The following is a 24,943-nucleotide window of genomic DNA, read 5'->3' as shown; positions in this document are numbered from 1 at the left end:
CGGTGCCAGAGTAATCCGGTGCCCACAGTGTAAGTGGGTATATGTGCCCCCAAGCCACATTTATACTGAGTTGCTATTTATTATAAACATACATTTAAAGACACTTTAAAAAAATGTTAATTGGCAAGATTGTATTTTTGTAAAGCAGTAACGGATATATAAGTGGGTAAATGAATGGAAAGCCCAAAACATCCCACGACATACCGAGAAATAAATACACAGCAAACCTCGAAACGGTGTGGGTGCACACATTAGAGTAAGCATTGCCGTGTAGTAAAGGCTGTTACAATAATTATTAGTATTAGTGTTGCTTTGTAATAATAATAATAATAATAATAATAATAATAATAATAATAATAATAATAATAATCCACTCCGTTGTGAGAAGGCATGGCTGAAGTTGTGCCTCAATGCTTAGAGCAGATCTTCTCCGTGGAGTCTCTCTCACAGCGAGGAGTCAAGCATTCATCTCCCTCCGCCAGTTCCACGCAGACACGCAAACGGATGAGCAACCTGTGGCCACACATACACATACACATACACATACACATACATGGAGGCTGGGCTTTCCTCTGCGAGCAGCGCTCCCGCTCATCCTAAATACTGTGCAGCGCAACAGAGCAGCACATTAAGCACAATTAGGATGCCGGCTCAATCTAATTGAAAGCTCGGGCTCTTTTCGTTGCTCTAATTGTCTCTTTTTTTCGCACATGACACGCAGCGCGCGCGGGAACTCATTAAAGGTGACGGGTGCGCGTGCACGCCGGGGACGCGCATCGGGGGCGAGCGCTGCCTGGGATGGGGGTGCACATGAACGCGCAACACGTGATCACGCTTTGGTTGCTGCCGCTGAACTGAGAGAGAGAGAGAGAGAGAGAGAGAGAGAGAGAGATATATACTGACTGACTGACTGACTGCCACAGCCACAGTGTATCCGCTCTCCAGCCCGGAGACACATTTCCACAGCCGCCGTGTGTCCTCCGTGCAGCGGGACTGTGGACTGCCTGGCACTGCCCTGGGGGTCTCGCTGCCCTGCGCGTTCGCTCCGCTGGAAACTCGACAATGAACTCGACCGAGAGACCGGTGTGACTCCAGAGCCACTCCACTTTGGGCTGTTTCTTGTCTCGGTGTCAGTCCGGAGGGATGTGGAAAATGCTTCAGATCCGATGTGAAGTGCTTTTCCGTGGCGTGCATTCCTGAGCGCGGTGACCGAGCGGAGGGGCAGCCCGGGGGTCCGCACCGCCAGACGGAGAGGTGGGCATTCAGTAGCGCCTCACTAGTGCGATACTTTTGTGTCTCCGTGTGTTTGTGTGTGTAGAGAGAGTGGAAATGAAGACGCACATCTGAGGGGTCGTCCTGAGATTGGAAAGTGTCCACAGGGCGTCACTTCCCGAGAGAGTCGGGCGGTGAGTTTGGAGAGAGAGAGAGAGAGAGAGAGAGAGAGAGGGAGGGAGGTGCTGCTGGGGGTCGGCAGTGGATTTTGCGCTGGGTGGATGCCCACACGCCGGCTCGCTGTGCTCCCTCAACACAAGCTCAAGCCCACGGGAGGCGCACAGTGGACCCTGGTTTGTTGCTGCAGGAGCTCCGGGTGGCACCGCCGTGTGAAAGTTGCCCACAGTGCGCCAGGCTTTGTCCCGGAGAGGAGTGCGTGCGGGACGGGCATTTCCGTCGCCCTGCTGTGGATCAGCCCGGTCTGCTCACATCACTGGACCATAAACGAGCGAACAATAGAGCCGAGCTGCCTGCGTGGTGCGGGGGCTGTGGACTGTGCGCCCAGGACGCGTCTAATACAATGTGTTTCTTTCCTTCGCAGACTGTCCCCCCGAGGATTACAGTTGCCCCTGGTCGCGAGTGGGCTTCCCACAGCCCGCCGGAGTGAACAGCTTCAGTCGGGAGGAGTGGGACATAATTGTGGGATCCTGATCCGGATACTTTTCACACGCCTTGGATCCCCCCCCAACCCCCAACCCTGCGTGCCTTTGTGTTTTGGTGGCGGAAGATGACCCCCCCCAGCCCCTGTTATTTCTCTCTCAAGGCTCATTGATTGAGGCGCATCCCAACGCAGGGAGCCCGCTGCCCCCGGATCCACGGCTGAAGTTCAGGATCGCGGGCTGTAACCGCTCAAACTTCAGCGCGTCGCTCTCCAGAGGTGCTTGATTTTGTTTTCCTCCCTGTGGATTTACTGGGGTGTCTACGATGACCCCTCGCCGGATCCGCCGCGGGACTCTGGTGCTGTGTGTGTTGGCGCTCGTCAGAAACGGTAAGTGCAAGGGTAAAGGCATACAAACAGGGGGGACAGACGCGGGTTTGGGTTCCGGGGTGTCTTGGTGTGTTTCTGTTTTTAGGAGGCGATATTTGACCAGACTGGCTGCATTACATGCTTTCGTGTTTCCTCATTGATTATTCCTCTCATGCATTTCACTGCACACACACAGAGCAAAGTGTCTCTCCATCAATGCGCTGCACACAAACACACTGAACCCGCATTACTTCACATGGGCATTACGCGATGCTCTGTTCCAATATCTCCACCATTTAACTGTAGCTTGGCCATGTCTTCATAATGTGCTGTGATTGATTATTTTATTCGGGGGGGGGGGGGGGGGTTGTACATTGAGCCGTGCAATATTATTAATTAATATTACTGATGATCTAAAGGTCAGATTTGAGTCAGTTTGTCTGATCTGAAGTGTGTGGAGCTGCAGTTCTTGGCCGTGACAGCGGTATAAGAACCGGGCTGGCCACAGCTGCGCTTCTCCGCCAGGTGGGAGCATGTTTCTGCCCGTCCAGCACACAGGCGTTTCAGAGGGACCCGAAGGATGAACTAATAGTCGCATATTCACACACAGCTCCAGTTATTGTCAGCGTGTAAATATAACTATTCAGCCTCGGAAACAGTGTTTAAAGGGATATAAATCACCCAAGCCTGTGCAGGATTTCGCTCGTCTTGTCTGGATTCAGATATGAAATATTCTGAACACATCCCAGGAAGAGTAGCACTTCAGTAATCCCAATATGAAATCAACACCATACAGTCCAGCGTGCTGGGGTTGACTTTTTCATGATTATTGCTAGTGCTGCTGTACTGGTCCAGTATTGGACATGTTATTGCAGCGCCAGTATGATCAGATGGCAACATTGTTCTTCTCAGTAGAAACATTGTCTGGGAGTGGTTTCTTTGTTGTTAAACCCGCGGTGTAGTTTATTAAACACTGTTAACCTTATTATGCGACTGGGTAATAAATGCCACATTGCTGCTGTTTGTGGGAATATCAATCACGGTTTACTTGTCTTCAGACAGGATGGATGGATGGTCTGAAATATTAATCACAGACGGCAATAAGCAACTGGAAATTATATCAACGACAATACAATATTTTGCTTTAAATATGTCTTGTATTGAATCCTCACCGCCCCATGAAGCATTTAATAAGTTGCCATAGTGTTACATTGTCATAATTTATTAAGCAATCGGATCAGGGCGCTTGTGCCCAGACGCACATACTACAACATTGTGCCTTTCATTTTAAATGGTTTCACAGTATCTGTGAACATGCTGACTGTTCGTAGTGTGCGTGTGCGTGTGTGCGCTTTAGACTGATTGCCAATACAGAAGCAATGAGTCGCAGCGGCTGACAGTCCGTCTGTCCAAACCCAGCGCGGCTCCCTCGGCCTGTCCTCTGTCCCTCACAAATCACCAGGAGCGACACGCCACACATCTCCAGTGGCTAAAAACGACTCTTCTTTCTGCTGCGAATGATTTAAAAATGTTTTGGTGGTAAAATGTTGAAACATTAACGTTGTAGTGCATGTTTTTCCAGTGAGAAAGTCGCTATTATATAACGAGGGTCGGGTTGATTTCATTGCATGTGATCTTCTCTGCACCGAGATTTCCATCTCCACACAGTCCGCCCTGCAGAGACAGAGTGACAGCCACCCATCCAGGGTTGTGGCCTTCAGTCCTGGACCCTGTGGCCCCAGGCTGGTCAAGCCTTACATGAATTTCTAAATTACAGAAAACATTTCCCCCAAAAAAGGGCAAAGAAGGCATGAAATCATCTGACGGCAAACAAAACGTCACAGTCTTGTCAACAGAAACCAAGTAGCCGCTCCTTTTTCTTCATTTATGAATAGATACAAAAAAGATAAACCAAGTTGCATATTGTTTTTGCACAGATCAACACAACGGCAACCGAGAGAGGCTGCAAAAAGTAATGCTGTGGTTTGGGCTTTTTAAGCGAGTATTGTTTTGACTCCTGTGTAATCGTGTGTGAGGAAAATGAGTTATTACTGAGTAAAAGCATCCAAGCCTGTGCCCTTTTCATTGCTGGCGTATTTCTCTCACTTCTCAGAACTTCTCCATTTTGCTAAAACACAAAATCAGGATGTTACACAAATGAAAGGCAAGGGGCCCGGGCTCTGTGTGGCATCAGTGAAGCTGGTCCAGGACCTGCTGTCGTCTGAGATGCTGTGATGTCACTGCAGTGTGAAATAGGTGACGGAGCTCTTTGGCCAATCATGGGGGGACGTGCTGTCGCTGTTTCTCTCAACAGATGCTTTTCTCCCCTGCAGAAGATGCTGTGCAAATATAATAATGTAGTAATTCTGTTTTGGTTGAGGCCCTGTGTGGTTTAAATGGCCTTTCTTCCCTCTGTCTCTTGCCTTCAGGTAAACAATTCATATTAAAAAAATTCATCTGGAGCAGCTGGTAAACTGAATCAATGAATACAATTATTTAAATAGACAATCCCCTGTTGGTAATAAGATGTGAAAATCGAATGCTTTGTAAGACTACCCCTGTGCAGGTTGACTTTATTCAAAGATTGATTTATGCTTCACCTCTTCACCCTTAATATGAAATCCCCGGCCAGACTCTGACTGAAGCAAGGCTGCTCCCAGACTGCGTTTCTCGATTTGGACTCTGTGAAGAAACATGACTAGAGCAGTAATCCGATTTAGGGACAGGGCCTGTTCTGCTCTGTTGCATTGTTTGTCTGACCTTGATCAGGGATTTGCGCTTCCTGTCCAGCACATGGATTCATGCCAGGACACGCCCACGCAGGTACAGAAATGCAGAAGTGTCTGGCGTGCGTGTTTGAACAAAGCTCAGAGAAGCGTGCCGGCTTGTGTTTCCTGTTGTTGGAGTGCACGGCGCTGCATCGAATGCCAGTATGGGGGCTTCCTTCAAGCACCACAATTCCCAATGAGAATGATAACCCCAGGTATCCGGAAACGAGAATTCCTTCCAAAGGGGGATGGGGGCATGCTACCATTTCTAACATAGCTGCATAAGTCGACTTCCTGCCTGTTTTTGCCGGACGCCCTCACAGCCTTTGTGTAGAGTTCTCTCTGTCAGGTTACCGGGGTTGAATTCACAACCTATCACTATCCTTGGAGTAGAGAATACTAACCAATACTAACCAATAGCTGCACTGCTTAGCTGACACTGAGAGTGAGAGTGAGCTAGTTTAGGCAGATGGAATAATGGCAGCCTGTATTTTCCTGAAAATGACATTGCAGAAAGGAAGGGACTTCAGCGGTACTGCCAGTCAGAGTGGCTTGGGAACGTCTGCAGTGGGCTTTTGTGCTGCGAAACGGAAAGAAAACAAAACAAACAAACAAAAGGAAAATCCAAACAATGCAAAATGCAAATCAACCTAATGGCGAGTTGATCCACTTTCTGTACTCTCCACTGCCGGGAAGCCGGCCAAAGCCCCCTGCCGTGTCTTTGTGCCGATCGGAGGAACAGGAGGTTTTTACGGAGAGCGGAGCTGCAGTGTTCGAGGGGAGATAAGCCCCCCGCCCCCTGGCGCCGCACCTGAGTTTGCAGGACTAACATCGCTCCATCAGGGGAAGTTGTAGATAAACAGTGACTCCTTCATGGGGCCTCTCCTGCTCAGAGCACGTCCTCGTTCTCAAATCTGCTGTTGCATTACATCAGGCTTGAGCACTCTTTCACTCAGTAGAGAAGCAAACGGTTGTAAACCTACTGATGCCCTCGATCACTTCAGAGACTGGGAATGTGATTTCCTGTTACTGATAGTTTTGTTTTGTTTGTTTATCTAATGCGGTTTTAATTAATTTGTATCTCAAGGAGGAATATTTTATTGTTTGATGGTAATATCAACAGTTGAAAAGCAATTATGTTTAATTTAATTTTGATATTTGTATTTTTTTTTAATGGAGAAGTTTTCTAAGCATTTAACAATTGTTTCACCCTGATGAGGATTGTCAGTGTGATGATATTTGGGAAGAGCAGGGAAAGAACTCTGTGAACTTTGTGAGTCCGGGGTCTCTGTGTTTATAAGCAGCAGGTGTCATATCTTTCCTCATTTATTGTGCAGAAATATATTAGTGGCGTGCCAATCAAGGCTGCGGTCTTGGCGAAGAGATACATGGGTTTCTGTCTTATAATGCTGGATTCTATACATCCTCTGCTATACAAGTCTTCCAAGTGCAAAATAATAATAATAATTTGACAAATGTTAATTAAGTCATTAACCACAATATAGAACACCATTTACTGTGTTTCCCTCTGAGAGTTGTGTAGTGTGTGTCAGCGAAATCAAAGCATCTTAAAGCCAAGCTTATTTAATTGTCCATCCGTAAAAAAGACAAAATGCCCAATTTCAGAGTGTAGGTTATTTATGAGACGTTTGGTAATAAATACAAATATCTAGACTATGTTGCTGTGATTTTTTTTTTTTGGTTATTTTAAAGGCACCCTGCAGTTGTGTATTGAATTGAATATATTTGTACATTTCATATTGAACCTGGACCAGATGACTTCAGATTTGCCTGGTTACGTCACTGGTTAAAGGCATATCAGGACCCGGGCTCTATTTCTATTCTGCTTGCTTAGCTGTTTACTGATGCAAAACCGGGAAAAAGTTTGTCAGCGTACTTAGGCTGCACTAGCTGGTTTTAAATCTTGGGACGCTGGTGGTGTTTGCTGCTCGTTTATCATCCTTGCGTTGTCCTTTTACTTAGCGCATTGATTTATTTCCCCAGCCTGAGCTGTAATCAAACAAGGAAGCTGGCGTGCAGCGCTGGTCTCTGCTGCTTGGTTGTTGTTTTTTTTCCCTCTCTCTCCAAGTAACAGCCATTGTGGAGGGGTTATTGATGGCATTCAACCAAAAGTCCTTCAAAGGCTTCCTTTGGGATGTGAGGGTTGAGGACAAGTTCCAAACTGCGTTAAGGAAATATTTGGCTCCGAGAGGCAGCGATGGTGCCCACAGAACATTGGGTTTCTTTTTTAAGAATACCAGCGTTTGCTATCGTTACATAAAATCTATTTGTTGTTGTTGATTTGAATCCTGCTGAAGCAACTGCGGCTAAACTTGTGCAGTTGTTCAGTTTTTTGCTTATACAATCCTGGTTTTGAATTAAAGTGCTTCAAGGCCGGAATGAAAGCGTGCCTCTTTGTTATATTCTAGTGGCAGGATGGAAACCTCTATAAAAATCTGCAGTGCTTTTAAGTATAACCACGGTTTAACTGCAGTCTTTGGAGCGTGGTGCTGTCAGTCCACTAAACAGGTTCATGGTTTCCCCTTAACGTGACGTGACTTCCCACAGCCGAGCGCTGAGCTCCGGGGCTCGATGGCCTTGTTTTGAGGCCTCACGCGTCTCTGCAAATCGTTTCCAGGCACGCCACATTTCCCGTCAGATGGGAATCCTGTGCCTTCGATCCATGCGCCCCCCTTATCTACAGGGATACATGAATACATCTCTCAAAGGAAAGTGTGCTATTATGCCACGAGAGCCACTGTTAATCGCACTGCGGGGCTTTTCCACTTTACTGCAAACACTCTCCATTGTGGTTTAGGTTCTTTGTATTGTGTATGGGGTGTAGGCAGTGCTTCGGGCATATCGCCCTGTCCATCCACCTTCCCATCAAGTCCGAGCGACGCGTCCGATCTCCCAAGCTCTCGTTAGCCCGCTGTCCCCCATGTTGCCCATCTCTAGAGCCTCCACAGCTCTCCCGGTCGGCAGAGCAATCGTTTGTGGTGAAGAAGCTTTCAACAATGGCCGCCAGTGGAGTTATTATTTGCACAAATAACTGCTGAATTGTATCCTTCACCTCAGGCTGTTAGGTGTTCATAAATGACCACTGGGTACACTGTTAAAAATACAGAAATTGTGCTGGAGTTATGATTATTTTTTTAATGTGTAGTAGTAATATGTGGGTTGGGTTTCTAATCGAGCTTTAGGGGTTTGAGAGTTGACTCCAGTTTATATTCAACCATATTGTAGCCTTCCGGTATTTTGGAACTGACAACAACATGGCTTTTAAATGTTATAGGCATGCATGTAATGCATGTATGTATGTATTCATTTTAATTAGTATTTATGAGCATGAACATGATTAAAGAGACGGAGAGAGCATTGCAGTGTTGGATATTCAGGCTATTCAATCTCAATAAGAGCAATTAAGAGGTCGTCTGTGCCTGTGGGGGCATCACGAAAATAAAACAAATGTGAATTAGAACTGCCCTCCGGTGTGAAATCAGTGACTTGCTAAAAATAGTTCATCTTGAGCTCCGGCGTGAAGTTGATCTCGTTGTCTTCGGAGCGCGTCAGACCCTGGCCCCTTCACGACGGCTCCTGCAAGAGCAAACGACGGATTTTTGTGCTCTGCCAAACCTCGCTTCTCTCCTCAGTCATGCCTCCCGAATAGCAAGCCAGCGCGGGGAATATCATTGCCTTCACATCTGAATGGAGGATCTGTTCGAGAGGAGCTCTGTGTCGGCCAGGGGAGCGTGGCCAGATTTTTGCCTTTAAGCTCTTTTGGATTGCGGAGGCGGGGGGGTTGCTGTGCGTGCCGCGCTTCCCTCCCTACTGCCGTAACAAGCCACAGGAAAGTGCTGCACATGTTGTCCAGACTGAATTATGATCCTTATCCTCAATATTATAGTTCTCTCGTCCGTAGTGCAGGTGTCACAGTTCCTGCTATGCTTATGCGCCCATGCAATCATCCTCATTATCCCGCCAGCGCTGGGTCTGACTCCCCGTTCGGCTGTTTCTGAGCCCCTGTTGTTGCTTTGGAAGAACGTCGGGGGGTGGAGGTGACTTCACATTTCACTCCCTTCATTATTTTCTTCCCAGTAAAGGGCCTCAAGTCTCTTAAGGTTAGAGTGACACCAGTGCTGACTGTTCACTGTCTGTCCTCCGCCGCCGTGTGAACCTCATTATAAAACCTCAATTAATGTAGATGTTTGGTTAGAGGCTAAAGTGCGGTTTGAAAGAGATGGGGTGCCGGTACCTTCCAAAGAGAGAGGACGTATGCTTTGTGATTGTTTTACCTTCTTGGCATGGATTGGAGAAGAGTCTGGGGTTTAAAGACAGGGGTTCCTGTGTTCAGGATAATTAACAAACTCACAGATGTCTCTCCTTGCTTTAATTGCATGTTTTAAGGTTTCTAATTCCTTCCTGGCTTTTTCAACCTATCCAACCTATTTCAATGCTCAACCTATTGCTTGATTTCTCTTTATGCACAAGATACGAATCCTAGATCAGTTTTAATATAGCTTTATTGATCAGTAGTGCACTTATAAGAGTGGGTCAAGTAAAACAAATGGCCGTGTTCTACATTTACATTAGATTAAAAGGCAAATGAGTTGATCTTGGGGATGTGAGTGCCTGCTCTTCCTCGCTGTGAGTCCTGCTGTGATTCACAGCTCAGATTCCCACTGTGTGGTTATGTAAGTGCCGACTCATCACCTCGTTTCTCTGCCTCTTCTCAAAAGTGTTTGCTGTGAGTTTTCATCCCGAATGTCTTCCACCTAGACTTGTTCATTTGAAAGGGCCGCTGTTAGCTGTGATCGCTGTGTAATCGAGATGGTAAATGTCCTGGAAGATGTCTACATACAAGAGGAGAAGATTCAATCCTAAACTTTGCAGGCATGACATTTAAAAGAAGTGTTTAAAAGCAAATGGAAACATCTTTGGGAGCCTTCATCCAGCAGGGGATCGATATGGGCTGATATATATTTCTCAACAGATGTCCTTATCCATGGCGACTTACAATTTCTACTATATATCACATTATTTTTACATGCAATTACCCATTTATCCAGCTGGGTTTTTACTGGAGCAATCTAGGTAAAGTACCTTACTCAAAGTACCTTGTAAAGTACCCCGTGTGTATATATATAATGTAGTTCCAATTTATAGAAAGTAGGGAAAAAGTGAATGCTTGCTAAATGTCAGCTGCTATTGCAGGAGTGGGGGTGGAGGAAATCTATACGCAGTTTGCTGATTTTCAACTTCTAAAAAAGTGATTTATTTTTAGTGGTATAAGTTAAACCCGAGCCTCTGCAATCCAGGGGAAGTAAACAGCCAGATGTACAGAATAATCAAATTGAATTTGCTCAAGGCTAACCAGGGCCAGTTAGCTCAAGGGCATTGTTCCAGCAACATTCATAATTCAACAAAACCTCCAGCTTATTTAATTATTGAAATGCAGGACAAACCTTCAGGTCTCAGGGTCTGTTCTATAGATTGGTACACATGGCTGGGCATTATACGCCCACCACCATTTTCACATTAAAAGGATTATAAGTGTCAGTTGGAAATTCCCCTGGCCTTACGGTTGGCAGCGGCATTGATTTCCGCACATATCAATCAAATTTGGCCTTCCAATCAAGTAGTCCTTATACAGGAGAATATAAATGACACAACTCTCTCGTTCGCATTTCACAGTTTACAAACAACTTCAATTTCGAGTTCATAATTGAGCACAGACTCCAGCTTAGTGTAAAACTGATCTAAATCAGCTGACTGAGATCTTCAGATCACACCTACAGGATTTTATAAATAGTTATATTTTCCTGAACCATAAATACAACATTCACACAGCATTCCAGCCTGAATTGTGATGCCGTTTCCTTCTTTGTGACGATTCCTGTCATAAAAACAGCACATAAAGGAAAGTTGGCGTTCAGGCGTAAGTGTGTCGAGTTGTTAATTTGGGGATTTGGATTCCTCCCCGCTGGCTGCCGTCAAGTCCTGCACAGCACCTCCGTGTCGGGATCTGCAGGATAATTGGCTTTAATCAAGCTATTAACTGCACTGTAGGAAAAGGGCAGGAAGGAGCCAATCAATCCCACACAAAGAAAATGGAGACTAAATCACTCCTCCTCGCTGTAGGCAGAGCAGCCTGTTGCCTTAGCCTTGTGAAAAATTTTGATCACAACCTGCCAATCTTCTCCATCTCCAGTTTTTACTTGGGAGAGTACAGTTTCCCTGAGTCTCTTGTCTGTGCAAACGGAGAATTGGAACATTGTGAATTGGTTGAAATAGTGTTTACTCAGAAAAAACAAGACCAATAATACTGATGAAAAATATGAGGTGATGTGAGACCTACCAGGTGTACTTGCATTTATTCTTCAATGAAAACCCTCTGTATCCCCATATCTGCAGGAATAAAGAGAAAGCAGACATTAGCAATAGGAATAAGCACGATGAAGAAGAAGGGAAATCAGACACTTTATTCTGGTCTAATTTCTTTTGAGCTGTGCGTTGTGCATTAACTTCTCCATCAAGGCTGCGTTGCTGTCGGGGGCTTAATTAGAACATTTCAAGCTTTTCCTTTAGAGGGCAAACTCTCCATCAGTCTTCAAGTCCGTCCTCTTTAAGAAACCAAACCTGAAACCAAAACACTAGAACAGTGTTAAGAAGTAAACTGAAAATGGTAACGGAAGCATGTGTGTGCGTGTTTATTGTGACACACTGTGGGGCGTAGTCAGGAGGTATGTGGGGGGCGAGGGAGGTACTAAAAAATGTTTTTATGGTGGGAGAAATGTATGTGTGTATGTGTGGAATTAGGTCTGGGCTCTGACTGGGCCACTCAAGGACATTTACCGTTTTATTCTACACTCCAGAGTAGGTTTGGCTGTGTGTTTTGGGTCATTATCCTGCTGAAAGGTGAACTTCCGTCCCAGGTTCTGCTTTCTTATGGAGGGCTGCAGGTTTTCCTCAAGGACTTTTCTATCTTTTGCTCCATTCATTTCCCTTCTGTCTTGACAAGTGCCCCAGTCCTGCCCATGAGAAACAGCCCCATAACATGATGCTGCCCCGCAGGAGGGATGGTGCTCTTGGGTGATACTGGAGTAAAACATGCTGTTGTTTTCCAGGCTTTGCTAATGTATTTCACGGCAGTGGGGAAGAACAGGGAAGTACATTACAGGATGTACCTGTGGAAACTGTTCTTTTCCACTGTTCCAATTTCAGGTGGTCCTAAAGACACAACCAGCTTATACTGTATTTACTGTAATCTGTCATTCTTCCTTCACAAAGAAAACATACAAGTTCATGCAAGTGTGTAATTAAGAATGTGTGAATTGTATCGTTGCCGACATTAAGTAAACTCTCATGTACTTCCCTAAAGCCCGACAGAGAGACGCTCCAGGAAACAGCGCTGTAATTGCTGTAATACAAGCAGATAGATCTTTAAAGCGGAGAAGAAACCTGCCAGGCAGGAAAGGGTTATTCAAGCAGTGGCTGCCCGCAGAATGAGAGAAGGAGCTTAAAATTGGAATAATAAGCGCCAGAGCCCCAGGGAAATCAAAACGTAAAGACACTGGAGTGCAAGAACATACCTGTAAGCCAAGAATGTAGTAAATGATGAACTGGTGTCAGTTTATTAGAAATCATCATCAACAGCCCCTTGTTTAACGGGTCGGGTTCGTGGGGGCAGACGTGGCTTTCCAGTGGAGAGACCAGATCCGTTGCTCGGTTTGCATTTGTCCAGTGCTCTGCGTCACCTCCGGGCGCAGGGTTGTGTTGTGTATCAATGCTAATTAGCATTTTGAAATTAAACGAGGATAACAAAGCCAGCCTCCCTGACTAGATCACCTCCCGTCTCCCCTCAGTAACCCTCCTCTATCAGCTCCTATCACTTCAAAGAGCGTCCGGTCATGGGTTTTGTTTTTGTTTTTATGTTTCCTGACATATTTCTCCTGCTTTGAAACGAGCTTAAATCCTGCAGAGTCTCCTGTGCTGTAGGGGGTGTCGAGGCAATGCTTTGTTTTTTCCTTTTAACAACTAAAGCACACTTTGCACACAGTTCAGAGGCCAAAACAGTTCATTTTAATTGACCACGTAAATAAGTGACTTTGCTCTTGTCTGTTTCATTCTGGGCACTCGCTCTCTTTTTGATGTGAGGTATTTTGACCCTCCAAAAGTGAGTAAAGATGTGACCAAAGCTTGGCACAGGTGTCAAATGCCATCAGTGTAACACAGGCAGGAATGTTTTCCTAATATATTGAATTGTTTGAAGTAATGTCTGAAATCAACCCTGTTTAGTCTCTATAAGATTTTGAAGACTGTTGATTGTTGCCCCCAAAACCAACAGAGCCTCTTCACCCAGGAACGTCCTACTTAGTCACATTGACAAGGACTTATTTTGTTTAATGTAATGATGCTCAAACTTTGTAACTATAGGGGTTCAGTGTCAATCTTCGGCACCGTTGCCTAAATTGCAGATTCTTTTCTTATTCTGTATTTTAAATGTCTTTTACTCCCCCACCCTGAGAGAGAAGTCTTGTCAAGGTGAAGATGTCACTGTAATAGATTATACTTGCGCTGGGGGGTATCGGGCGCTGGTGACACTACAGACCAGACAGCCATAAGCCAATCCCCACGATCGATGCTCCGCACACTGAAGGCTGTGGAGCAGAGCCCATGTGTGTCTTCCTGTGAGCATCACTTTCAGTTGTAATAGCCCATGCCTATTCTTAATCCTATGGGTGTTGAACCAGAGCAACTTGCAGCGATCAGGCAATTCCTAATGAAGCAGAAAACGTAGCAGAGCAGATTGTGTGCTTAACCATATGTTTCTTTGAAAGCGGTGCTTTGCCTCTTAGTTTGAAAACCTTTAATTTGTCCATTTATCCATTATTCAAGCCCGTGAAGTTTGACTTCCTTTTTCTTTCCCGGACTGTGCTAAAGAGCTGCACTGACATGGACTTACTGCGAGCGAAAAGAAAGGATACTTCGGTTTCCCACACGCTAACTGACCGAGTCTGGCATCCTACCATCAAACTGCGTTCTCATACAAAGACTTCCCTGCGTGCCGATGCAAACCTCTGGTGGACACGTGCCACTGCGTTAATGCGTTTCACAGCCATGTTGTATGTAAACATCGCTCTGTAGGGTTGTAGTGTTCAGAATGCCACAATGTCTCCGTAATTAAGTTTTACAGCAAGCATGCTGTTCTCATAATGACGGAAACACTGGCGACAGTCAAGAGTAATAAATTACAGCTGTAACTAGCATTAATGCCATTATGAAAATTGTGATTGCTGAGACTCGAGCCATGTGGTGTGCTTGGCGGTGTAATCCGTGACATGATCTGTAGGATCCATACGCTGATGGAGAGCAGATCTGCTCTGTGCTAATTTGTGTTTCTAGGGGATGTTCTCATCATTGACATTTCAATAAAAGTAAAACGTATCCACACCTGGAAATTCTCCTCCCAGCTGTGAGAGGGAGAGCTGGGGAATTATTTAATTATACTGTTATCCAGGGCTCACTTCCTGGGTGGGTGTCCGAGTAAAGTGTGGCACCAGTCCGTTTCACCACAACACTTCCTGTGGGTTGGGCTGCTTAAATACCCTCTTGCAATAGCAAATACCAGTCAGAGAAGAAAGTGGTGAAGCTGTAGGAATCGACACATTATGTAGTTTAATGCTGTCAGGCTTGTACGTACTACTGCCCCGGCGCTGATGTGGGTTTTCAAGGTGTACTTGGTGTTTGGTTAGATTTTTGGGGGTTTTCTGGAATAATTGGTTCTGCCTCGGAGGTAGCGAAGACCCTCCAAGCCGATTCGGTGACGGTACTCAACGTGTTTGTCAGCACACCTGTCACTCGGGTTACCATAGGCGGCAGAAATCGAACATATTTAATTCGCTCACCTCCTGGTAATTATAACATGCCATAGAAATCATCATGAGTGTTCAGCTCAATGCAGAGGGGGGGAAATTGCACAGGCCAGCAGAGGTTCTGGGAGGTGGGAACGTTTCCGTGCGTTTTAAGGCATATATAGATGTCTAAATACATTGGCATTAAAATAGCTTCGAGTCTTCACACTGTTGCTTTTAATTACCTTTCAGCCCTGTGTCACAGGGAACTTTAATCAAATTCTCCGGCTGCCGTTGCCCCTATTGAAATGCTAATGACAGCCTCCTCGCCATGACGGCCCTTCTCCTGTCATCTCCCGGAGAGAGATTCAGGATTCTTATTTTATTTTATACGGAACATCAGTGTGTTTTCCACCAGGACCTCTTTTCTGCAATTAAATTTGCTCCCCGGCCCCAAGGTGGATGAGAACTACTTTGGGATTGTTTAATGAGGGCTTACAAATGCAAATGCGCTTGCTTCAAAAAATAAAATGAAACAATAGTCTTTCTTTTTTTTTTTTGTGCATTGTCTTTGAAAACGTCTAAATTGACGCATCCTCGGCATCTGAATATTCAGTTAATGGCAACAAATCACAATCCCGGTGTCTGTTTTAATAGGGGTCTTGTTTCTAGCACCGTTTGAATGGGAGAGAAGTTGGAATATTCTTTATTTTATTTTTAGACACTCTCTGCTGATCCGTAGAAACGTGCACGAACCCGACTGCAGGCCTTTTTCATCCGCTCTGCTTTGAATCAAAGACTGCTTCTTCGAGATTTTTTTGGCCCCTGTGTGGGGACGGCGCTGCTATTGATTTGAGTCTGGTGTGAGACACCTATTCAGACTCGTGCCATATTTGTATTTGTTGATGTATTAATTATTCAAAGCACCAGCTTAATGAAATAAACTAATAAACTGCAGTTATTCTCGGTAACACCAATTATTGTGGTGTTCAAATTAATAAAAATCTAACGGAAAATACTTAGCAGAGAGGGTGGTGGGGTCAGAAACACGCCATGGTCTTTGAAGAAGCTCATTGTTTGATTTGGCCAGGAGTGCACATGTGTGTTGTTGTGTGCTTGGTGTTTGGATAAATTACAGACAACCCCTGCACTAACAAGAGCTGCTCTTATTTGGATAAGGTTTAATTTTAATTAATATGATATTTTTGCTCGCCTAGAGCGCCAGTAATCCAGACACCAGAGGCCCCGCAGACTCATCTGCTGCAGGAGGGAGCTGCGCCGCGCGGAGCCGAGCTGTCGGAGAGTCTCGGGGTCCCCCAGGCCGGCCCCCCGCCCCGTGGCCGGCAGCGCCTCGCATCTCCGCACCGGAGAACGATAAACTCCAGTCCCAGCTCTCTGCCTGCCATGTGAACTCCGACTGGGGAGGCAATGTGCTTTTTTCCCAGTGTGCCTGGCAGCCTGCAGTCATAGCTTGGCCTAGATTCACTGTTAAGTGCTGCTGATTTTATTTATTTATTTATGCATTTATTTATTTATTTCACCTCTCTGTTCTTTTGTAAAGCCAGTAATTGAAGGTGCCGTGATGCCTGCTCTGCTTCCAGCCAGTCCTTGGCTTAGCCTCCTCTTTATCTACCGTGACCCAAGCGCATGAGTGTGTGTGTGTGTGTGTGTGTGTGTGTGTGGACGCAGGTCTAGCCTCCAGTGTCCCCCGAGCATTGCGTTATGCCCCAACAAGGGGGCGAAAGCAATCTAAAATTGTCCTCATGCATTTCTTGATAGTCTGCCAGCGTCATAAAAGCAGATTGTTGTCAGACTTGAGTACTGGGAGCCCCGAGGGATCTTCTCTGCGTCTATCGAGGCCTCTGTCCTCTCAGGCCCAGAGCCAATGAGTGCTGTGTCTCTCTCTGACCGGCAGGTAGAGCAGCAGTAATCCAAATATATTACCAGCTAAAGAAGGATAGGCGAAATCAATGGCAGATGCATTGTGGCTTGACTGCCCTGCTGTGGAGGGCTGTGAGCAACCCGTTTGTGTTTCAGGCTGACCACGAGTGTGTTTGCGTGTGACGCAGCTTTCAAGTCAATACACTTAGAAATAATCATTCGTATTTCAGTCAAGAGGTGTGGAAAGAAGCCTCAAGGAGGTCTGAAGGTTTGAGACCCCAGACTGGGAAGCTTTGTGAAGAGCAGGGACAGTGCTTTTCTCAGGACGGCAGGTGTATCTGGTGTAGCATCTTCAAGGTGACGCTAGTCTTTCGGTTCTCAGGATGACTGTATAAATGGTGGCACTCGCTGATGCTCTTGAGCCCCTGCCAGACTTCTTCCGCAGCACAAAGAGAAGCACTTTGGTGAAACAAATCTGAGTCATCAATGCAGGCAAAGAAAGAAAGAAAAAGTTTTTTCTTTCCAAGCGCTCTGCGTGTGGATGAGGGTTGCGTTCGCTGCTCTTGACACTTTGCCGCATCCTTGGCATTCTTAAATATCGCTGGTCTCTCCGAGTATTAATCCGGTTCTGTCTAATTATAAACCTGGTTGAGTACTATGCATTATTATTATTAGACTTGTGTCAGACAGAAGATGGGGTGAAAAAACTGAAGAACATACGAATTGACTTGATAAGCATAATTGAGTCTGAGTCAGGGGTAGATTGCTGTGCTTTGTCTTGAAATTGGTTTTGCACAAGAGGGAGGAGGATGTGGTGGATTCTGTCTGTCCTGTCCTCTGTCTGCTTCAGAAAGGTTGTGTGAGAGGTTAGTTACGGCCTGAATGAGTGGTCATTAACCGGGAAGTGGCCTCAGTCTGAGTGAAGCCCTGGTCGAGGCTCACAGAGGTGAGTTCGTCGGCTCTGAGCTCCTCAGCTCATTTTGCAGCCGCCTGCCTGGAAAAGGATCAGTGTCGGGGCTGAGCGGTTCCCAACTATCTGGCGTGTGCAGACGCCACAGTCCACTTGGTGCGGCAAATAAGCCCAGGACTGTGCCCTCTCTGTGACCTCCCTCTCCCCCCCCCCCCAGCTCTCGCTCTCTCTCCCTGTCCCAAGCTGCCCCCCCCACTAACAGCACAAACAATAAATTGTACATCATTCGTTTGTGTCGGTTTGTGCCAGTGAAATAAACATTTGTGCTGTTATGGTTTTGAAGATACTAACATTTATTTTTGTGGAGTGACGTCACTCGGGCCCCCCAACAACAGACTCAACTCAAATCAACCTGTCTTTCTTTTTGTGCTGGTTTGTGCTGCAAAATTGTTTGTGCTGGTATGGCTGATATTAAATATTATATTTTATATTTTATAAGTTGTGATGTCACTCAGCACCCTATCAATGTCCAAATCTCACCAAAATAGTCTTTCGTTTGTGCTGTATTTGTTTTCATCAGTGCAGTTATATTTTTTTTAGATGTTATCGCCGATGGTAAAAAGATTAATATCACCTAGCACCCCAACAAACTCCCAACTGTCCCAGTGGTGTCAATCGTTTATGCCGCAAAAATCATTGTTTGTGCCGGTATGATTGTTGAGATATTAAACATGGTATTTTATGAGCTGTGTGTCACGCTCCACCCCAAGTTACTGTGATATATCCTAGTCTATGGTTTGTGGTTGGTTTGTATCGCTACAACAAACCTTTGTGCAATGGCCCCCAATTCAAATGGGATTGAGTGAGAGAGACATCTAGAAGACGAGCACATAGAAGATGGGAAGATTAAATTATACACTTTGCAGGCGTGACGTGGAAAAGAGAAGCTGTAGATTGAAGCGAGAGGAAACATGCAGCAGTGGATCGATATGGGCTGACATGTATAATCCTAATACTAGTCATATCACCAAAGAAAGAGCCTGATTTATGGTAAGAAAAAAGTCACAAATACTCTATAATCAACTTTAGTTTACTTGTAGCAGAAGAAGGAAGCGATGCATCTAGAAACACAAATAAATGCGAGTCTAATTCAGTGCCTAGTGTAGCTGTAATACACCGTGTGTCTTTAAATGATGGACTGTAATCACTGTACCGTAGAGTAGGGCACATGGTAAGAGTAGCAAAGTTCACAGGCCTCCTACACAACGAGGAACAGTAACCTGTAATATACTATATGTATAACTCCCGCTGCGAGGACCGAGTTTAGATTTATATGTATTTTCTCCTCCTCTTTGCTGACGGCAGAAAAGGACAGCCGCGCTTATTTACCCTGACAATCCTGCCACAGTTTGATGTCTTTCATTTTCCTCAAACAGATGCACATTGACATTGTTTATCGCCTCCCCTGCGCTATTGGCAGTTGTTAAAGCTGAGCGCTCCTTCACAGAAACAAATTCCGGGAGCCGAGTGCCCTGATGTTTCTCCAATGAGTTTATGAGCAGAGGAATAAAAAGGGAAAAGTTGACAGCTCAATAAATGAAGTGCTGCAGACTTTTTTTTTATATAGTAATTTATTTTTACATTTGTGTGCCTTTTGAAATTAAAATATGAGGCATGACGGACAGACACACACACACACACACACACACAGAGGAGACCTTGTTTTCTGAGTGCGGTGTAGTTCAGGGGGATTAAAGATTAGGGCTGGGGAAAGCCCAATCCCCCCTGCCCCCCACAAACACACACACACACAGAGATGACAGCTCTAGACTGGGGGTAAAAGACTGATGGTACTTGTGTATCATCAAATATTTTACTAAACTATGTTTGGGGTGAGGGGGAAGTGTTGTGTAGATGAAGTAGCATTGATTGTGAGTGTGTGAGAGCCAGGGTTTATGCACAAGTGATCAGAAGTGAGTTTCCATTTTGGTTCCATATTTAAAAACCTCTAAACTCACCTTTACTCAAACTGAAAGGAGGAGAGTCTTCCTGTCCTCTCTGGTCCGCCTTTGTGACGATCCCTTTCTTTCTGATAAAGCGGTCTTCTCCCCCCTCCACTGCTCTTTCTGAAGATGATGCTTTGTAACGGAGGAGGCGATGCCGATTGAGCCTGATTGCTGTTGTCATCATTTCTGAATGATTTGCACACAACAGTGGAAATGTGAGACGGCTGTGTTCTTGTTTACTGTACGAGTTTACATTATTTATTGCCTGCCTGTGCCAGCGTCTTTACAGGTGAAGCGCGGTGCTGAGCAGAAGTCTTAGACGCGTTCAGGAGTCTGATTGATGTTGAGCATTACCAATTTACTCCATTGTTACTCCACTGCTGTCCCAGCTCTGTTAGTTAGAAGAGAACCGCAGTGAAACAGCGGGAGGCTCTGGGGCCACTGTCCATTCAACTGCAGTACAGAGGTGATTTTAATCGAATTGAAGGTGGTTTGTGGGGTTATGAACAAGTTTCTAAAGCATGGAGGAGATTTAGTTCAAGTCTGAGGTCCATTTCCTCAGGTGCTGTTGGATAATTGATGGCACAGTGACTGCAGAAAGGTCTTAACACATTCATGGTGCGATCCTATTTGAATAAGACTGTTTCTAAACGGTGTTTTTGGATTTAATAAAATGTTTCCTTCTGCATCGCAGGGTGAAAAATGCAAATTGCCGCAGACCTTTGCACAGCACTGTGGGTCAGTGGAGCTTCATTACTGTTCTTAATATTCATCATGGAGCACATTCGTGGAAATAATTACGTACATAAATTCTATATGTTAAAGCAAGTGTCAGATTGCGAGCGGACGACCGAATTAGCGCAGTTTCTGAGCGGCAGCGGCACTCATTCACACGCAGGGGCACAGCTGCATCAATAACGGTCAGTTGTTCAGCTTCTCAAATTGGGGTCACGTGTGAATTGCAGGTCAGTGTGTGAACGCACGGCGCTGCTTGTGCTCCATTAAGCGCTCGAGAGCCTTGAGAGTGATTTGTGGGATGCTGAGGATTGTGATCTACAAACACACAGACACACAGAGAGACGCAAACCAATATGGGGGGTTGGATTAACTTTAATGAGTGGCCTGGATTGTCCCACATGCAGATTGTGGGTTTTAATACATGAAATGTACACAACACAAGGAACGAGAGACCTGGAGTTGAGGGATAGAGTGGGTTTGATTTCCCCCCCCCCCCCCCCCCAAACAAAATCTTACTCCATACAGTGCATGTGTGTAGTTAATTAATCTTACAATATGATGGTCCCCAGATGTGTGCATGACAGATTGCAATGGATCTTCTCAGTGGATTGATTAGACGTCCAAAATATCCCCCTGGCCTCAGTAATCGTACAGTTTTGAAACTAGCATGGATGTCTACCATTTCATAGAGGCTCAGTCTTGTGCGGTACGGACAGTGGACAGCGGCTGCAGGGTGGTGAGATGGATGACCCGGCTTTGGACGGGTTGATGCCACAAGATGATCTGCATCCTGTTGCGTTTCCTTAGTTTCCTTAAACCTCAGTTCCACTAACGACAGTGGGGATGCAGGTCCCAGTGTTCAGTGTTGTGCAATATTAAATATTAGAGCCACGTGTGTTTTTAGGTTAATTAACAAATAAATAATCTCCCATTCATCCCTCCATCTTCTCCTTCAAAGGCATATCTCTCTGGGTGTTGCAGTAGCGCACGCCCGGGCCAGAGAGAATATTTAATTAGCTCTCTGCCGTTTAGTCGAGCTGCCTTTGTCCTTGCCTAATCCTAATTGGAAGAAAACATTTATTTTGTGTCTTTCAGCGAGAGCCTGTCAAGAGCAGAGCTGCGGCTGGATCCTCATGTTGGGGCTCGGCGCTTTGAAGGCGTAAAGCGCTCATTCTCCATAAACAGTAATGCAATTACACACGGCGCATCAGAGACAAAAACGCACACGTAACCTAATATTGTAAACCATTGTGAGGTATTATCGTTATTGCTCTTTAAGTGTTGAACGATACATTAAGGGAGAGATGCAGATCCTGGAGCCGCAAATCCACACTTTGGCTTGATGATCATAACGGAGCTCTGTACTGGTGGAGAGGGAAACTGCTGCCTGCAGGACCCAGGTGGCCCTTGACTTGGCCCCTGTGTGCCGTGGAGGGCTACAGTCAGGCTTAATTGGTGGCTTTCACCCATAAATTGTCAAATGAGTGCGTTCATCGGTGGGTTTCTTGTGCTTGTGTGTTATACATGAAAATGAGCAGGTCCCTTGTTTACCACCCTTTTCACATGAAGTTATTTGCAAAACGTTTACATCAATCCAACTTTAATTTGACTTAAAATAAACCTATAAGAAATATAAGAACATAAGAACATCATGCTCGTTTGGTATCCATTAATAACTGAGTGATCAAGGATCCTATCCAGTCTGTTTTTGAATGTTCCCAAATTGTCTCTTCAGCCACATCGCTGGGGAGTTTGTTCAGATTGTGACGCCTCTCTGTGTGAAGAAGTGTCTCCTGTTTTCTGTCTTGAATGCCTTGAAGCCCAATTTCCATGTGTGTCCCGGGTGCGTGTGTCCCTGCTGATCTGGAAAAGCTCCTCTGGTTTGATGTGGTCGATACCTTTCAAGATTAGTGTGATATGGTTATTGAGATGATATGCAAAATCAATTTGCAATCAAGTAATATCCGTCTTCTGAATTCCTTTACGTTTTTTACTCGAGCGCAGACGAATATAACAATGAAATATGGAAGGGCTTATTGATTTTATTGACTAGACTAAATTACAACTAAAACCCACTAAACAACAACAAAAAATCATAAAATCAACAGCTGAAGTGGTTCAGTGATGCACAATATTTATATAGGACCTCCGGGGTCTGATGCACTAGCATAAAAACGAAGATACTCCTCCCTTGAGCCTAATGTAATGCATCTGCACAAGCCCCGCTTTGATTGCGCCAGGATTGTTTGTTTGCCGAGCGATAAAACAGCCAAGCGGAGCGCGAGGAAGGCTCTCTCCCAGGGCCTCGCAACGCTGCCACCGATCTGTGTGCAACTCCGGCGTCTACATGAACGAGCCATCCTCTCCCCTTCTCTGTGAGCATCTGCTAGCACCGTCACTGTCATATTGATGTGTGTTGCTAAAAGTGTGTGCCATGCAGCGAATGGGATTATTAATTTTATTTCTTAGGCAGTGATATTGCTGCCAGTGGGTTCAGAGAAGGTGTGAGGGCTGTGTTTGTGTTTGGATGGTCTGAGCTGTCGGGGGTCCCCAGTGTTCATCTAGTGAGGCCATCTTTGCCCGGTCCCCGATCCGTTCTTGCTGGATTCGGAGCCGCAGGCGCCGTCTCTACATTTCCAGTAGACAATCCACACACACTGCTTGTGCTGTCCCGCCGGCCGCTTCACTCCGCGACACGCATTTTGTCACAATGTGTTTTTTTCACTGAAGAAATAATGTAATGTCTTGGTGGCGTTCATCTTCGGCGGCCTGCTGCGCCGGGATTGGTAGGTGGCTGTTATCGGTGAGGCTGGAATTGTTATCGCTGCGTCCGAATCTAGCCAATTATTCCTTCAATCCAGGGATGGAGATAAGACTCCTGCTGCTCGGCCGCTGGATGTGTGTCTGATCGTTCTAGGGTTTTGTACAGGTTGAACCGATGAGGCTTAACAGGAAACGCGCATGCAGGTGATCGGAGACGAGGCAGATATTGCTCCTGAGCTCGAGGACCGGAGTGCAGCTCTGTTAGTATCCGAACACGATGAATATCAATAGTGTATTAGATGTGTAAGGGTAAGGAGAATAATTGACAATTCTGAATGCAGCTGCAAACACCAAACCTGTTTCATCCCCGGCGTGTGCTGAGCCCCGCTCTCGTGCTGCCTGGTGCCATGTGGGGGTTAGAATTTAGCACTGGCCATCTACAAATGAGAAATATATTTTATAACTCTAACAATCTCCACAAAAAGACAAACTATAAACTGTTTTCCCAGATCCGCACAGATCTCTCGCTGTGACTGATAACATCGCCCGACTCTTGGGATTCGAGGCCATGCAACCCCTGAGAGAAGATCACAAGGGGCATCCTCAGATCTCGCAGATCCTCAATCCTTAGGAAATTTGGCTTCACTCCACATTCCCTTAAGATTCCTTTTATTTTTATTTGTTTATTCAGTCTTCTGCCTCCCTCCCCTACACACTGAATGGTATGCTTTTTATTTATAGGCCTGTATAAAGATATGTAATGCAAATAAATTTTTTCGCATAACATTCCCACTTTGTTTCTAATTCATCACAGCCATGTTCTGCCTTTTAATCTCGCCGTGTCTTGCTCCAGCATGCCTGCTTCGTTTGTCTGTCAGCTTCAGAGGAATATCTGGGACGCCTTTGTGTTCAGCAACACACTGGCTTCATTTTATTACTTCGATTAAGCCGCCGTGTATCTCGATGCGATATTAACTTCTCCTGCCAACAGCGCCTCTCTTGCTTGGCTTCCGACGAGCTGACCTGGGAACTTGGTGGATCCGTGGCATCTCCGCTTAAATGTGGGCAAGTGATTCCAGATTGATATGACAGTTGGACAGTGCCGGACTGCACTGGACTTTTGTGTGGTGTCTAATGTTCTGGGATGCTCCCCTCAGAGCCGATAGTACCGAGGGCAGGGCTGGACCTGCAGGCGAGATCTGAACAGCAGCACAAAAACAAGTCCTGATCTGACAGCCGATCGAAGGTGGGGGGAGGACTCGGACTGATAAGATTGCGTATCTGCACAATCTGTGTGCGTTTGCTGTGTGAAGGTCGGGCTGTTCCCAGGCTGCGCCCCCCGCCCGTCTCCCTCTCTGTTGTGTTGAGGCTTATACCCTCGTTGTGCTTGATAAAGTCCCCAGCTCTACGAGGATTAACAGAGCTTATATAAATGCAATAAAGTGAATTTGTAGTTACAATTCCTTGATTAAATAGCTCAATTGGGGGAAACAAAAGAGAGTAAAAGTAACTGCATTGCAGACGTGTGTTTTATTGCCAACCGTTAAAACGGTTATAGTAAAAACGTACAAGTGCTGCCGGTTATATATATCGAACACTTCAGAGAGTGTGTGTGTGTGGGGGGGGTGGTGTTGTGTTAATATTGTACTCGAAAGAGAGCCTTCATTTAGGTCAACAATTTTTAAACTCGACTGATTTCCACTGATTTCTACTGATTTTCTGAACAGTGTTTGTGGTTGTTTGGAGTGTAGTGCTGAACCAATTTGAATGATAAAATGCTACAA

At 45.6% G+C, this 24,943-nt stretch overlaps 1 protein-coding gene across 2 annotated transcripts in view; it reads left to right on the top strand.

Moving 5' to 3' along the window:
• Positions 1-670: 670 nt before the first annotated feature.
• The window catches only part of tmem132e (transmembrane protein 132E), a 189,962-nt gene continuing 165,689 nt past the window's right edge, over positions 671-24,943 (top strand). The window contains exons 1-2 of one of the 2 annotated variants that reach the window (XM_066695210.1): positions 671-1,254; positions 1,814-2,260. In XM_066695210.1, the coding sequence (XP_066551307.1) occupies positions 2,197-2,260 (64 nt within the window). In that variant the 5' untranslated portion in view covers positions 671-1,254; positions 1,814-2,196. Of the gene's footprint in view, positions 2,261-24,943 lie in introns of both variants that reach the window. The other variant, XM_066695209.1, reaches the window with a different exon arrangement.

This window comes from Amia ocellicauda, chromosome 22 (genome assembly GCF_036373705.1).
Source record: "Amia ocellicauda isolate fAmiCal2 chromosome 22, fAmiCal2.hap1, whole genome shotgun sequence".
NCBI lineage: Eukaryota > Metazoa > Chordata > Actinopteri > Amiiformes > Amiidae > Amia > Amia ocellicauda.
This window is presented reverse-complemented; position numbering and strand designations above follow the sequence as displayed.